Source organism: Diplotaxodon limnothrissa, linkage group LG16 (assembly GCF_057381915.1).
Source record: "Diplotaxodon limnothrissa isolate DT_005_m linkage group LG16, D_limnothrissa_male_GT1.1, whole genome shotgun sequence".
Lineage (NCBI taxonomy): Eukaryota > Metazoa > Chordata > Actinopteri > Cichliformes > Cichlidae > Diplotaxodon > Diplotaxodon limnothrissa.
Genome location: NC_140611.1, coordinates 27,447,403 through 27,460,759, shown reverse-complemented (window position 1 = coordinate 27,460,759; position 13,357 = coordinate 27,447,403). Strand labels below are relative to the sequence as shown.

Sequence of the window (13,357 nt, the reverse complement as noted above, 5' to 3'; positions counted from 1 at the left end):
AGAGGCCGTTAGTGAATGTTGTTATAGTTTTGTCATAGAAAATGCAAAACCAGTGAGTGAGAATACAAGATTAGCAGACATGACAAAGAGAAGTGTTAAGGAAAGGTGAAAGAAGAACCCAGTTTGAGAAGAACAGCATGGAAACGTGAGGACTGTTTACTGTCCATTCATCCCCACCCATACCCCTCTATTCATCGCTAATGTGCTACAGGTGGGTCACTACACCACAGTGTTCCTCTGTCTGTATGGAGGGGGTGGCAATACATTGCCTGTTTTCATAGCAGCCTCTGACAAGTATTCCTGGTTTTCAGCCACAGCAGGGCGAATGCGTCCATTCTGGCGGTAGAAGAAGCGTGTGCTGCAGTCCTGCAGGTACTCAGGGTTGTGCAGTGAGGACTTGGGAGGGAGACTGTGCTGCCAGTATTCAGGATTGTCAAAAGTGGCTTTCTTGCCTTTCTTATCAAACATAATGGTGCCGCTGGTGATGCCTGAGTGCAGAGCGTGTCCTGAATGCCCCGAATGCAGGGTGTGTGATGGATACGATGGGTGGGGGAGGTGGCCAGGGGGTACCACATATCCAGTGGAGGAGATGGTGTGGCTTGATGTTGGTGGGTTGACTGTCTGCAGTACTGATTGTGCAACAGAGGATCCGGAGCCAGAGATGGAGACTGTGCCAGCCAATCCATTCTTGGCCCCAGTGTTGAGGAGGGTATTCAGGTACAGTGGCTCGTTGACATACTCATCATCACCATGAGTGGATTGACTTTTGGGGGCAGCAGTGGCTCCAGCCAAATGCAGAGTGTGGCAGCTAGCTCCATCAATCACTGTGTGGGCATCTCCATTCCTACGCCGTGTGACAAAGGGGTTTTCCTCTACAGGGATGAGATAATCTGGAAACAAAAAGGGGATATTAGCATTAGCTAAGGTCTCTACAGTTCTGTTATTGAATGTTCTAAGTTATAGTGTACATATCAGATGCTTTCAAACCCTTAAAAGAACTGGGTACACATTTAATATATTATTTTAGATAAGTACTGTATCACAACACAAACTATGTCATTTAGCTCATTTTTTCCAAACATTTAGAAATTTGATGAAGACATTCAAAACTGTCAGAGTAACCTGAATTGCTCTTGTCTCTCATGGCATTGCCTTTTGCTCCTCGCTCTGATAAAAGACCAGTGGGATCGGCGCTGTAACGCTGTCCATTACTGTCCTCACCTCCGCCTTGCAAGAGGAAAGGAAGCAAGAGAGAGTTTTAAAGTATGCTACTATGAAAACCTTATGTCAAGATCCATATATATTTTCTAATAAACTACGAGGCAGAGCTATAACTGTAGCCAAGTAACTTTAATTTGGGTGATTTAGGGATGACATCTTTATTTTTCATGGGCTGACCGTACAGTACATGGATTCCGATTAGTGCTCGAACGCAGCCATTACCAATATGTTACACTCTTCTCTTTCACTTCTTACTTCTCCAATGAAGTGACATTATAGACACGCTTGCATTGTTAAACTCACTTTACCTACCCAAACAAATATTGGCAGCAAGCATAAAGGGAAAACGTAGAAAAGAATAACTTGAGTCACAATGTCAACAAATAATTCAGGACATTTTCTCTGTTCCGATCTCACCTATCTTGTCTACTGTGACATGACATTTTTGTCACTGTGTCACTGGCTATGGCGTCACCTTGTGGTACATTCAGGCTCAGTGACTGAAAATAAAATGAGGGCTGATTTTGTTTCGCGAATCCTCTCTTTACATATTATAATCAAACCAGATTTTAAAATAAATAAACTGTACCAAAGAATTCTTAGGATATGTCATTAAGTTTCAGTTTATTCATGTAGAGTTTGGTAATGTTTACAAAAACACAAAACATAATGACTCTATGCTTGATATTTGTTTTCAATTTACTGGTATGAGCAACCCAAAGTATTTTTCAGAGTCCCTCAATTGAATTTAATCCCATGACCGCTGCTTTTGAATGTCATTCTACTTTACCTTGCACTGTGGTGAGAGTTGAGCCAGCCTCAAGGGTGCTTGACCTTGGGGATGCCTGTTTTCTCAGAGTGCCATTACAGCGGGGGTCATCCTGGCTACCACGGCCAAATCCACCAACTATTTTTCCTCCTGAGGCAAGTTCCTGTGGAGCGAGGCAGCTTCCAGTAACAGGGGGACCAGAGATCACTCTCGGCACGGCAGCCAGCATATCCTCCATGCTGAAACTGGGATCCTGACAGCCAAATTGGTTCTGTGTAGAAGTAAATGAGAGAAAGGGTTCAGTTAGGATAGTAGGAATGTGAGACTGAATTCAAAGAAAATCAGTTTACTAAGACAGATATACGATGAGAGATTAATGGCAAATTGTGTTTAAAATCTAAAATCTAATGTCGAAGTCAATGAACTTTAAGTTCATTACCTTCAAGGGGAAACTGTTTCTATTCCAATCTTTTGTCTACAAACTAGTTTGATTTTCTGGTGTGGTACAAGTACAAAAGCAAAAAAAAAAAACAATATAAAAAGTACAACAAAAAAAGTAAGACAAAGACTATTGTAAAAGTGACAATTGAAGTACTTTGTACTATTGTCCATCTGCAATATTAAAATGTGACAGGCAGGGGAGACAAACAGCAGTGCCAAACAATGATATGGCAGCATGACTGCCAAGTACAATTAAAAGGATTTTAATTAAAAGGCTCCATGCAGCAAGTCTTTAAGTAGCCATATCAGAAATGTCATGCTGTGTGCATTTGTGTCTACACTAATGACAAAAAAGGGCTTTTATGAACCTCAGCAAGTGCTTTACTCGGTTTATCTTTTCTCCCCCATATTTTCAGCAAGTTTTATTTTTTTAAATTTTTTTATTAACTTATCCTCAGGTTAATGCTGAGTCGTCTGTGATCTTACGGCAACAGTATATGGAATTTATTTCCCTTAAAGTGGACCTCTGGCTATTTACCTTATTTAATACTAAAAAATTGTTATAATAGTGGATGAAACATGGCTAAATTACCAGATAATGAGGTCAGCATATGATTAATAAACATTTTGAAAAATTTGGGATGCTGTGTAAAATGTAAATTAAAACAGAATGCAATGATCTGCATATCTCATGAACATATACTTTATTCAGAACCAAACCTGCATCAAATATTTAAACTGGGAAAACGTATCATTTTAAGAAAAGTAAGTACACGGCGATGTTTACAGGATCCCCTCGCTGTAAATTTCTGGGAACAGAAAATATAAGTTGCTGAACTTTTGGGGGAGGCATGCTGTCCCATTCTTTTTATCTCTCTCATATATATACTACAGCTGTTCAACAGTCCTAGGTCTTCTTTGTGTTTGTATTTTTTGATTCACCACACGCCAAATGCTTTTAGCTGGTGAAAGCTCTGAACTACATACAGAACTGCATGCATACAAGCTGTTCCCTTTGTCCAAAGGATGTGGGTTCCGTGTTTTCCAAAAGAATTTCAAATATTGATTTGCGTTCTGCCTTGTTTCAGTCCACCTTAAAAAAAGCTTTGATATGGCTTCTTTGCATGATAGAGCTTTTACCTGCATTTCTGAATAGCACAGCAAACTGTGTACACAGTCGTGAAAGTGTTTCTGAGCCATGGATGGATTTCTATGAGTCTGACCTATTTTTAATTTGCAGTGCATTAAGGGCACAAAGATCACGAGCATGATCCAATATCGATTTTCATTCTTGTCCCATGTGCACATGTCCACATCCAAGAGATTTCTCAAGATCCTTTTTATCCTTTTAATGATCTTATATACTGTAGATGAAGAATAATTCACCGTCTTTAACATTGTTCCTTCAAGAACATTATTATGAAATTGTTCCACAATTTTTAGATGCACTTTTTCCCCCCAGATTGATGAACCTGTGTCCACCTTTACTTCTAAGAAACTCTGCCTCCCTGAGATATTCTATTTATACATAATCATGTTATTGACCTGTAGTCAGTTAATTTAATTCATTGCAAAATGGTCCTCCAACTGTTTCTTTTTAATATTGCTCACTTTTCCAGCTTTTTATTCCCTCATCTAAACGTTTTTGAGATGTTATTAATACTTTTCATAAAATAGCAAAAAGTCTCAGTTTAAACATTTGCCTTTTCTTTATCCTTCTGTAAATGAAATATGGTTTATGAGATTAGTAAATTATTGCAACTTTTTTCATTTAGATTTTATAAAGTGTCCCAACTTTTTCAGAATTGGGTTTGTATCTAAGATACAAATGGCTTCATACTCTAAATGCCCAGTTTCCAACAATTTCTTTTTTCTTTTGGGTCTATATGGTGTCACACAGAGACAGGTACATACTGATGGAGAGATCCATAATACGCTCATCACAGGCACACATCTCACCCAGTGAACCGTTTGTTTACCATACCCAAATCAGTAGAAATCTGCCTTAAAAGATCAGTGTCCTTAAAGCGGGAGAAGCTTAGATTCCTTTTTTCAGACAGATGGTGAATTGAGGAGTTTTATCAAAGTACATTGTAGCAGAAAATTATTTTGAACTATGGAAAATAATTTAGTGAAGTCCACAAATACAAATCTAAAGCAGGAAATGAGCATACTTCTTTACAAGCTTACTAAGTTATTCCAATAAAGTTTTTACTGAGTGCCCAGTTACTGATGACATCTGACTCTTGTCGCACAGTCATGTAAATCTTTTTTGTTTCCTTTTTTTTTGTTAACTTAGAGATCGGAGTAATGCAATTATTAGCAAATAGGAGCTTTAAACAAAACTGTGCCTACTGCTATATTTTGTCCAAACCTTTGCTTGAAATCTCAGGAACTTCAAAGGGCAGAATTGAGGGGCATTCTCATTTTCTGTATGCAACAGCATCGTTCTTTTTTCCTGATATATTACATGTGGAGTCTTCCCCAGTTTCTCATCTAGTGCTCTACATTATAAGCCAGAAGCAATTAGTTGAGGCCTTAGAGCTCATGCTGTTTTGTCATTACAGTGTAACTGCAGGTATATCTACTAAATTTCCCTCTTTCAATCCTCATTTATACCTATCACTCATCAAAAAATAAAAAACAAAATCAATCACTAACCTTAACACAAATATAAAACTGTGGAGTTTCTTTAAATCATATTCAAACACATGCACAGCTGTATTACTTTGTACCCTGAAGATGAACAGAGACTTAATCCAGTGTGAAGTAAAATATTAACTATTACTTGAAGAGTCAAGTAAAGTGCCCCGTTCACCTTTTTATCAAAGCACAAGCTTTTGGCATCGCTTTAAACCAAATAGTTTTTAATCTTAGCATGCATTTTCATAATGACATTTCGGAGTATGGTGGCAATGTCTGTTTAAGTGAGTGCAGAACAAATTTCTTCCAGTTATGAGTCACAATAATAGAGTGAAATATGGCTGTATAAGTAAGTGTTTTAATAATCAAGCTCATTACAATAATCAACCTATTTGAAATTGAATGCAAATAACTTCATAATAATTTAAACTAAAAAGAAAGGCCCAGTAGTGGAAGAAAAGTATAGGCAATAGTAGGGAACAGCAGGGGGATTGTAAATATATATACAGATCAGGCAAATACATAATCATTCACTCTCTGAAATGCACTAAAACAGGTTTGAGACATATCTCTCATTGGCATTCAGTGGGTATTTTTATTCTGACATAAACACAGGGGGATTTTGGAATAGAAAATGTTTGAATTCTGGCTGTGTGACTGGTGCTGTGATAGATTTAAGTCCAAAGAGAGACTATGAACATTTGAACAGTCCAAGAACTGAGAAGATCTAGCTGTAAACTCCAATTCAGAAGAAGGCAATTACAACAGTTTCACAAAGGAGAAAGACGAAGGAAAACAGAAAGAGAATTGGACAGCAAGAGACAGATGGGAGTGAACGCGAGAAAGCTGTGTGAGTGCAGTTTTAAGGCCTCAGTCTTTTGTGCTTGAACAGAATAGTCCTGCATTGCACTGAGAAAACCATTCCCATATCACTTTAGAATGCATCTAAATGATTTGAGTACTTTTGCTATATTGTCCCATTTTTCATCTTTCAACCAGCCACACTGCTACTATGCTTAGAAAGAACTGGTAATAAGAGATGGTAATCCAGAGACCATGTCAAATTAAAAGATAAGAAACAAATTTAATGAAAAAAGTAAAAGAAAAACACACAAATTAAAACTTAAGTTCATTAAAGAAGTAATAACAAAAATAATGAAAAAGGGTTGGGCCACCAGTCTTCCTTACAGTGTTAATGAAGGGATTCACTTGGAAAACACAAACTGGCTTACCTAGGTTATTGCAAGAGGTTTCGAACTTTATGACTTTACAGTTTATCATTTAATAGATTTAATCTTGTGTACAATGTTAATAAGTTATTTAAAAATATTCCAGCTAAATATTTTTGTAGGAAAATCTGTGGACATCAACAACAGTACAGTGAACTGAAAACTACACTAAAATATTGGGTTAGATGTCTAGAATGTAGAAAACCATTATGACTAATGGCAGTTGGCACCTCCTATTACCACTGTTACTTCTAGCTTAAAATTCTGATAAAAACAGAGCAACACGAACAAATTAATTGTTGAGTGAGTACATCAAAAACAGTTAAAATCAATAGCCCATCCAGCTTGACAATGACTACATTAGAAGGGCTAATGCAATCACATGTTCAACCAGCTGGCTAACCAGATCTGTCATCTTTTTAAAGCTCTATTTAGATATTTTACATAGACAAGAGCAAGTCATTTAAGAACTCTATTTGCTCTTATCACCACTGCCAGCTGGGTATACACAGAAGAAAATTAGTTGAACATTTTATGCACGCTTGATATTGTGAAGGGGTGTGAACCTACACCATAATCCATAGCCTTTTCTTAAGCCTATTGCACCATTGTGGTTCTGCCAGGGCCACTACAAAACCTAAAACTAATTATTAAGTGAAATCAACGCAGAACAAAGTCTGAAACAGGAGACAAACCGTGAGTTGTTGGCTGGCAAACTTGTGATTTACTTCACCACCACCACCCTTCTAGCCTCCAAATGTGGACTTAATCTCTCTTGTCACAGCACAGATGCCAGTGGCATCTGCCAGAATAGCAGTATTTGACATGCTAAGATGAAAACATGCTGTTAAGTCTAAGCTATTTTTAAAAATTCCTCCAAGTTTAAACAATCTATTTCTACCGCAAAACACATTGTGCAGTCACATTGCATAATGATCCACCTTAATAACACAATGTAAGTGTATCTTCAGTATTTCTTCCACATATTGAACATTGTATTAGGGCGCTTGAAATAAAATACCTTGTTGGAGTCCATCCTTGTGCGGGGAGTGTATGCCAGTGGGGGGATGTTGAAGGAGTGGGGCACCAAGTACTCCTCAGCATCCATCAGGTCATCTAGTTCCTCCTCATCCAAGAGGCTCTGGAAGAACTTGCTGTCACTGGGGCTGGGGAGCTTCATGCGATCATCACCCTGAGTAAAGTTTGATTCAGTTCAATTCAGTTTTATTTATATAATGCTAAATCACAACAATGGCCTCAGTGCATTTTATATTGTAAGATACAAAGTCTACAATAAAACTGAGAAAATCCCAACAATCCAAAAAAACAAAAAACAAAAACCCACTATTAGCAACAGTGGGATTGAAAAACTCCCTTTTAACAGGAAGAAACCTCCGGTAGAACCAAACTCAGGGAGGGGCGGCCATCTGCTGTCACCAGTTGGAAGTGAGGGGAGGGAGAAAAACATTTATTGACGATAAAGCAACAAGTTAAGTCAGACTGTGGTTTGGGGCCTTGTCATTGGCAGATCCATCTGATACTTTTGAGAAAGGCTGATATGCAGAGAAACAAGAAAGGGAGGGTGGGGCACAGAAACCACAACAAATGTGTATGGGGTGGAAGTAGACATTAATAGATATATTATCAGACGGAGAGTGTTTGGAGTGAGGTCCAGCTTGTTATTCTGATAACACATTAGCTATTATTTTTAACACTTTTATAGCCTCTGCAGCTTATATTTTACTGAAGTTAATTTGAAAATATCAGAATAACAAGTGTGATAATGTCAGATTTGTTTCATGACTGTTTTACTTGTGTTACTTAGAGAAACCTTTTTTGAATGAGCACTTATTTTAACACAACATAAGCAAAATCCATGTTTTTTTTCTTTTACAAAGAAATGGGAAACAGAAAAACTCTCTATATGAAAAACTGACACAGTAACCGAAGACACACTATAAAGATAACATACATATTCCGATACCATCAATTTACCTACCTGGATGACCAGATATCTTTGGGGATCTCGAGCCATTCGAGTGAACTCGGCAGCCAGCTCCTTGAACTTGGGTCGACTGTCTGCATCAATCATCCAGCCTGAAAGGCATTTCTTTATTATATATTTAACAATATGATGTTCCAAATAAAAATAACGTGTGTGTGGGGTGGAGATGCCATCTATACATCTTATTGATGTGTATAACTTTCCCAGTCAACATTCAATTTGAGGCTTCATCTATCCCCATCAGGATCCTGTTTTTTGTTCCTGTGTAAATTTACTGTTACCCCATTTAACTATTAGGAACAATGTGTTGAGAAGGTGTCAGTGGAGATTTGGCAGTGCAGTTGAGTGGTCTTCCTACTTTGGTGTCAAGGGTAATGCCTCCATAGACTGAGGCTTTGGATTAAAGGCTACATAATAATGCACAATAATTAGACTTTGATATCATCTTTCAAGCATTATTTTTTGACATGCAGCTATCTCTACAAAGTGAATAATTCATTGTGAACGGGTATTTATACGTAAAGTGATAAATTGAAATTATTCTGAACTTGAACTTATTTCCTGACTGGTCGATATGGTAGGTTAAATCTATCATGATGGTGGTTTCAATTGCACTCAAAGCAGCTCTGTATTACACCATTATGCTATTAAGTGGTGGTGATAGTGGAGTCTGGTGTGTTTGCTCGTGTATTGATGGGGCAGATGTGGTGGATTATCCCTGGGCCAACTGTGGTGGGAAGGTCTGGGTAACAAAAAACTGTAGCTAACCTGTGAAAGCTTGACATCAATCACATGACATGAAAACAGGCCATATTCCCCTACTTCTTAAGATTTTTGAAGATTTCATTTTTAAACCATTTTCCAGAATGCATTGTTTCATAATGATTAATTACATGAGTTTAAATTAAGTTCTCTTCTTTATTCAAATATAAATACTGTTTCATCGCTATAATGGCCATATGGAGCTATGTGCTCTTCTGCCAGTTTCCATGTGAACATGATGATATAATGCCAAAGCAATCATGTGGTCTGGCCTTGAGTACAGGCTGACTAGGTAAAGGATGGTTAAATGTGGCTTTAGATGTGAATACATAAATACATACACAAGCCATTTCAAATGTAAAATTGATTATCTTTTGTCTTGGTGCATAGCGTCTATTATTATTGCCAGTAAAGCAGAGGATAGTGAAATTAGTTAAAGCTTCAGAAGTACACTGAGCACATGAGCCTTTTCAGCATGTGCAGTGTTGCAGAAAGAAGTCAGATAAGAGGCAGGTGATAGTAACCTCTCCCTGCCGTGTCTGTGTCCACTTGCCAGATTGGCGCAGGTTGAGGGTGACCGTAAAAGCCAAGGTGACAGAAACGGCCAGAGGCTGAACCTTGGAGCGCAGTAGAGAAGGCTGAAGTGGTGCTGGCACCCAGTCTTTGTCCTGTCAGCAGTGGCCAGAGGGTATAGTGCCACCTGTGACCCCAGTGCCTGACAGTATAACAGCAGTGGCTGACCACTAAGGCCAACCTGTTCATGCTTAGCAGTCCTCTAAAATTGTATACAAGTATGATCAATTAAAAGAAAACAGGTGGGCTAAACTGTAGAACCGCAATCTACCGATTACCAAATGTTTTCTGAACATGTTTTCTATTCAAAACTAGCTAGCATGTTTCCTCATCGCTCTCAGTTTAACATGGTAGAAGCAGTAATTATTAATTCTGATTTATTTGATTTGTTGCATTTGATTTTAGTTTATTAAAGAGAGTTTCTGTTCTTCTGGTTACTTTGAGATTTTACTTACATTTGACCATGACCATGTAAACATCAATGGTGCAGATGGGTGGTTGAGGAAGACGCTCTCCCTTCTCTAACAGATCTGGGATATCTCTTGTAGAAATCCCATCATATGGCTTCCCTCCAAAGGTCATCAGCTCCCAAATGGTTACACCTGAAAGATGTAGGAGTAGTGATATATGAGCACAGAGGCAGACAGATTAAGTAAGGAGAGACAAAAAGATAATTACAAAAACAAGAACAAGTAGAAAGTTGAAAGCCCAAATTCACTAAGTAAGTGGAAATAGGAAAACAAAAATAAATGTTCCTTTTCTTTTAGAGTAAGGAAGCACAAGTGCACTTTGAAATCTTTTTCATTTAATGAAACAGACATTTGAAAAAGAGATGTCTTAAGAAAACAGTAAATGTTGTTTTACCAATAAGTCTCAGTCTCAAGCAAATTACATAAATAAATGACAGGAAAACATAGGCGTGACTCTGCTTTTAACCACCTTGCTACAGTGTCGCATTGTAAGCTATGGGTAAGATCTTTGTCAGACAGGTATGCAGAAATGACAAGGCTTGGATAAAAGCAACACCTTGTGCAAAGACTCATGATGTGACCAATAACAGTTTTATGCTTCCTTGTGCAAACTACACTCAAGTGTCCCCAAATTATTCCCTTATTCGCCGCAATTTTTTACAGATTGCAAAACCCACCAATCAGCCAGGTCTGGTCTGTTCTAATTAGCCACCAAGGAAAAAATCAACCATTCAAATGGTTCTTGATTCTTGTGAAACTAAAAAGATGAGTTAAAAATAATGTTCAGGATTTTATTAATCACAATTTACTTCACATTACACTACATGTATATGAGTTCAAAGTAAAGTGTCCATCCACTGTCTATTCACCATCTCTTGGCTGCTCTTAGCGTTTTAAATGGACAGGGAAGAGTCGGAGCCAAGCTCTCAGCAGGAGCATGATCTCACCCTCTTTCCTCTCATGGTCCTTCTGTCCTCTCCCTCACAGCCTTGTACCTTCAATAGTTTTCTCCCACTACATGTATTTTGATGTAACTGTCTGTAAATAATGAATAAAACCAAGAATATGAAGATGGCCTTGAACACATTCTACCTCATGCACCCTTTTTCTATTCCCCTCTTTATTTCTTGTCACACACACAAGTCTTATTTTATTTTTTCCTTTGTCTGCAAATTCCTGCTAGACTGTCAGCGGTTGAGCAACTAAACTAGGCACACAGGTACACTTTAAAGGGCCTCGAATGCTCTTAGTGACATCTGATATTACGATGGCATCATGTTACCTAACAATCACCCACCACTGGCTAAAATAACCATTTGCAGTATTTATGTACCTAAAGCACCATACTAAAATATTCTATTGCTTAATTTCGGGACCGTAACATGTAATTTATATCTACAAAAGTTGAATTACACATCTGATACATTATGCTGCCATATGCTGCCTAGCAACTGACATTGTTGTTTCTAGTATATTGATGGCAACATGACAATAAAGTAGTAAGAAACAATAAAACTTTTTGCAAAACAGGTGATAAGAATCTGTGCTTTATTAAAATTGTGGCCATTTTTTTTAATTTCAGCTTTTCTATTTACATTTCATTGGATGAAGGTCAACCAGTGCCTTTGTTATCAATAAAATTATATAGAAAACTGTCATTGTTATATTCAAAGGACACTTACCATAACTCCAAACGTCACTCTGATGAGTAAACTTCCTGTAATGAATACACTCAAGGGCCATCCATTTGATGGGCATCTGTTAATAAAAGCAGAGATGTTAGTACCCTTATACTTAAGGAAAACTCTAATTTTCCATGTGTTTTTATACTAAATATCAGCTAGTTGGGTGTTGACAGTGATAATGGACCATTTTGGCAAAGATACATCAACAACACTGGTGATATGCAGCTTAACACTATAATTAGATATGAAATTCTATTTATTACAGCGATGGAAACTGAGAGGAGGGGCTATGGAAGATCAGAATTTGTCTTTCACTCAGCTGAGGGGAAAATACTACAGTGATCATCACTGGTATAAACCGTGTTGGAGACACTGGAAAGAGACGAAGAGAGAGGGATGAAAAAGACTTTCTTGAGTAAAGAGGTTTTGAAAACAAAATACAAAAGCGGCAAAGGATAAACAAAGATTAGAAGAGGTCAGAACTCAGTGTAATTACAGCCTCAAGGATATATTTGTTTACTATGTTTACAGGGTTTTGAAATCCCCAAAGGTAAATAACACGGTCCAGTAGAGCAGAATACCATTTCACTCCAGTGAAACTGTCCTTTGTGATGGGCTAAGTTCTTCTTGTAGAATATGAAACCCTCATTAATGTTAATGTGTATCGCTGTCTTTTACAAAATGTCAGCCGTAAGGTTCAAAATGGTTATTTATTAATATTGTATCTCCTAAACCAACACTTTATTCAACAAATAACTGAGGTAGATGGGCCCTTATTACAAGTTCAAGTGATCATACCGGACCAATTGCAAAAGTAACAAAAAGCACTAACATGATGGTTACTGCAGCCTGTACACACTCCAACATTCAAACTGCATTTTTCATTTAAATGTTAAGGAAAGAATTATAAAGCAGACGTTTTTGGCACGTTTCTGGTTCAAATGCAAATGAAATTGAGATTTTTAAATGAAAGCTTTTGCATTATTCTCGTTCACTTTCCTGACAGTCAGAAGAGAAGAGACAGTCAGTCTATACAGAGCAGAAGCCAGCAGCAGATTAGTTTAGCTTAAATGCCTGATCTGGGTCTTTTTGAAGATAACAGGCAATCAGGCAATCAGCACCTCAAAAACTCACTACATAGTAGCTATTTGAGCTTAAAAAAACCAAAACAAAGCAAAGTTTCGGATCCCTTTTAAAATGACTCTCCTTCCTAGCTGTCACCATCTCAAGTAACATTAGCTTCACTTCACCTGCCTCTCCTCTCCTCCGCTAAGAGTGTGCCTGCTTTACTCTGCTCTGTGTGTGACACATATAGGGGAGCAGATGAAGAGCACAAAAGACACAAGGAAAATGTGAAACAAAGAGCAAAGGAGAGGAACAAACAAACAGTGGAGACTTCAAACCAAAGAAAAAAAAATAGCCCATATAAACAACACAAGTCTTCAACTTCATACATTCAAATGTTGCTAATGTTAGATCGACCTTATTCACAATCACAAGCTCTGATAACTTCAGCCCATTCAGCTATGAAAACATAGTTATTAATTTATGTTTTTTGA

At 37.7% G+C, this 13,357-nt stretch overlaps 1 protein-coding gene across 1 annotated transcript in view; it reads right to left on the bottom strand.

The window, feature by feature from the left end:
* Nucleotides 1–219: 219 nt before the first annotated feature.
* The window catches only part of erbb4b (erb-b2 receptor tyrosine kinase 4b), a 176,076-nt gene continuing 162,938 nt past the window's right edge, over nt 220–13,357 (bottom strand). Inside the window, exons 22-28 of the mRNA XM_085374300.1 lie at nt 11,796–11,871; nt 10,099–10,245; nt 8,303–8,400; nt 7,325–7,495; nt 2,012–2,261; nt 1,123–1,227; nt 220–890 (exon numbers count right to left, since the gene is read on the bottom strand). Coding sequence (XP_085230426.1) covers nt 220–890; nt 1,123–1,227; nt 2,012–2,261; nt 7,325–7,495; nt 8,303–8,400; nt 10,099–10,245; nt 11,796–11,871 — 1,518 coding nt within the window. The remainder of the gene's footprint in view (nt 891–1,122; nt 1,228–2,011; nt 2,262–7,324; nt 7,496–8,302; nt 8,401–10,098; nt 10,246–11,795; nt 11,872–13,357) is intronic.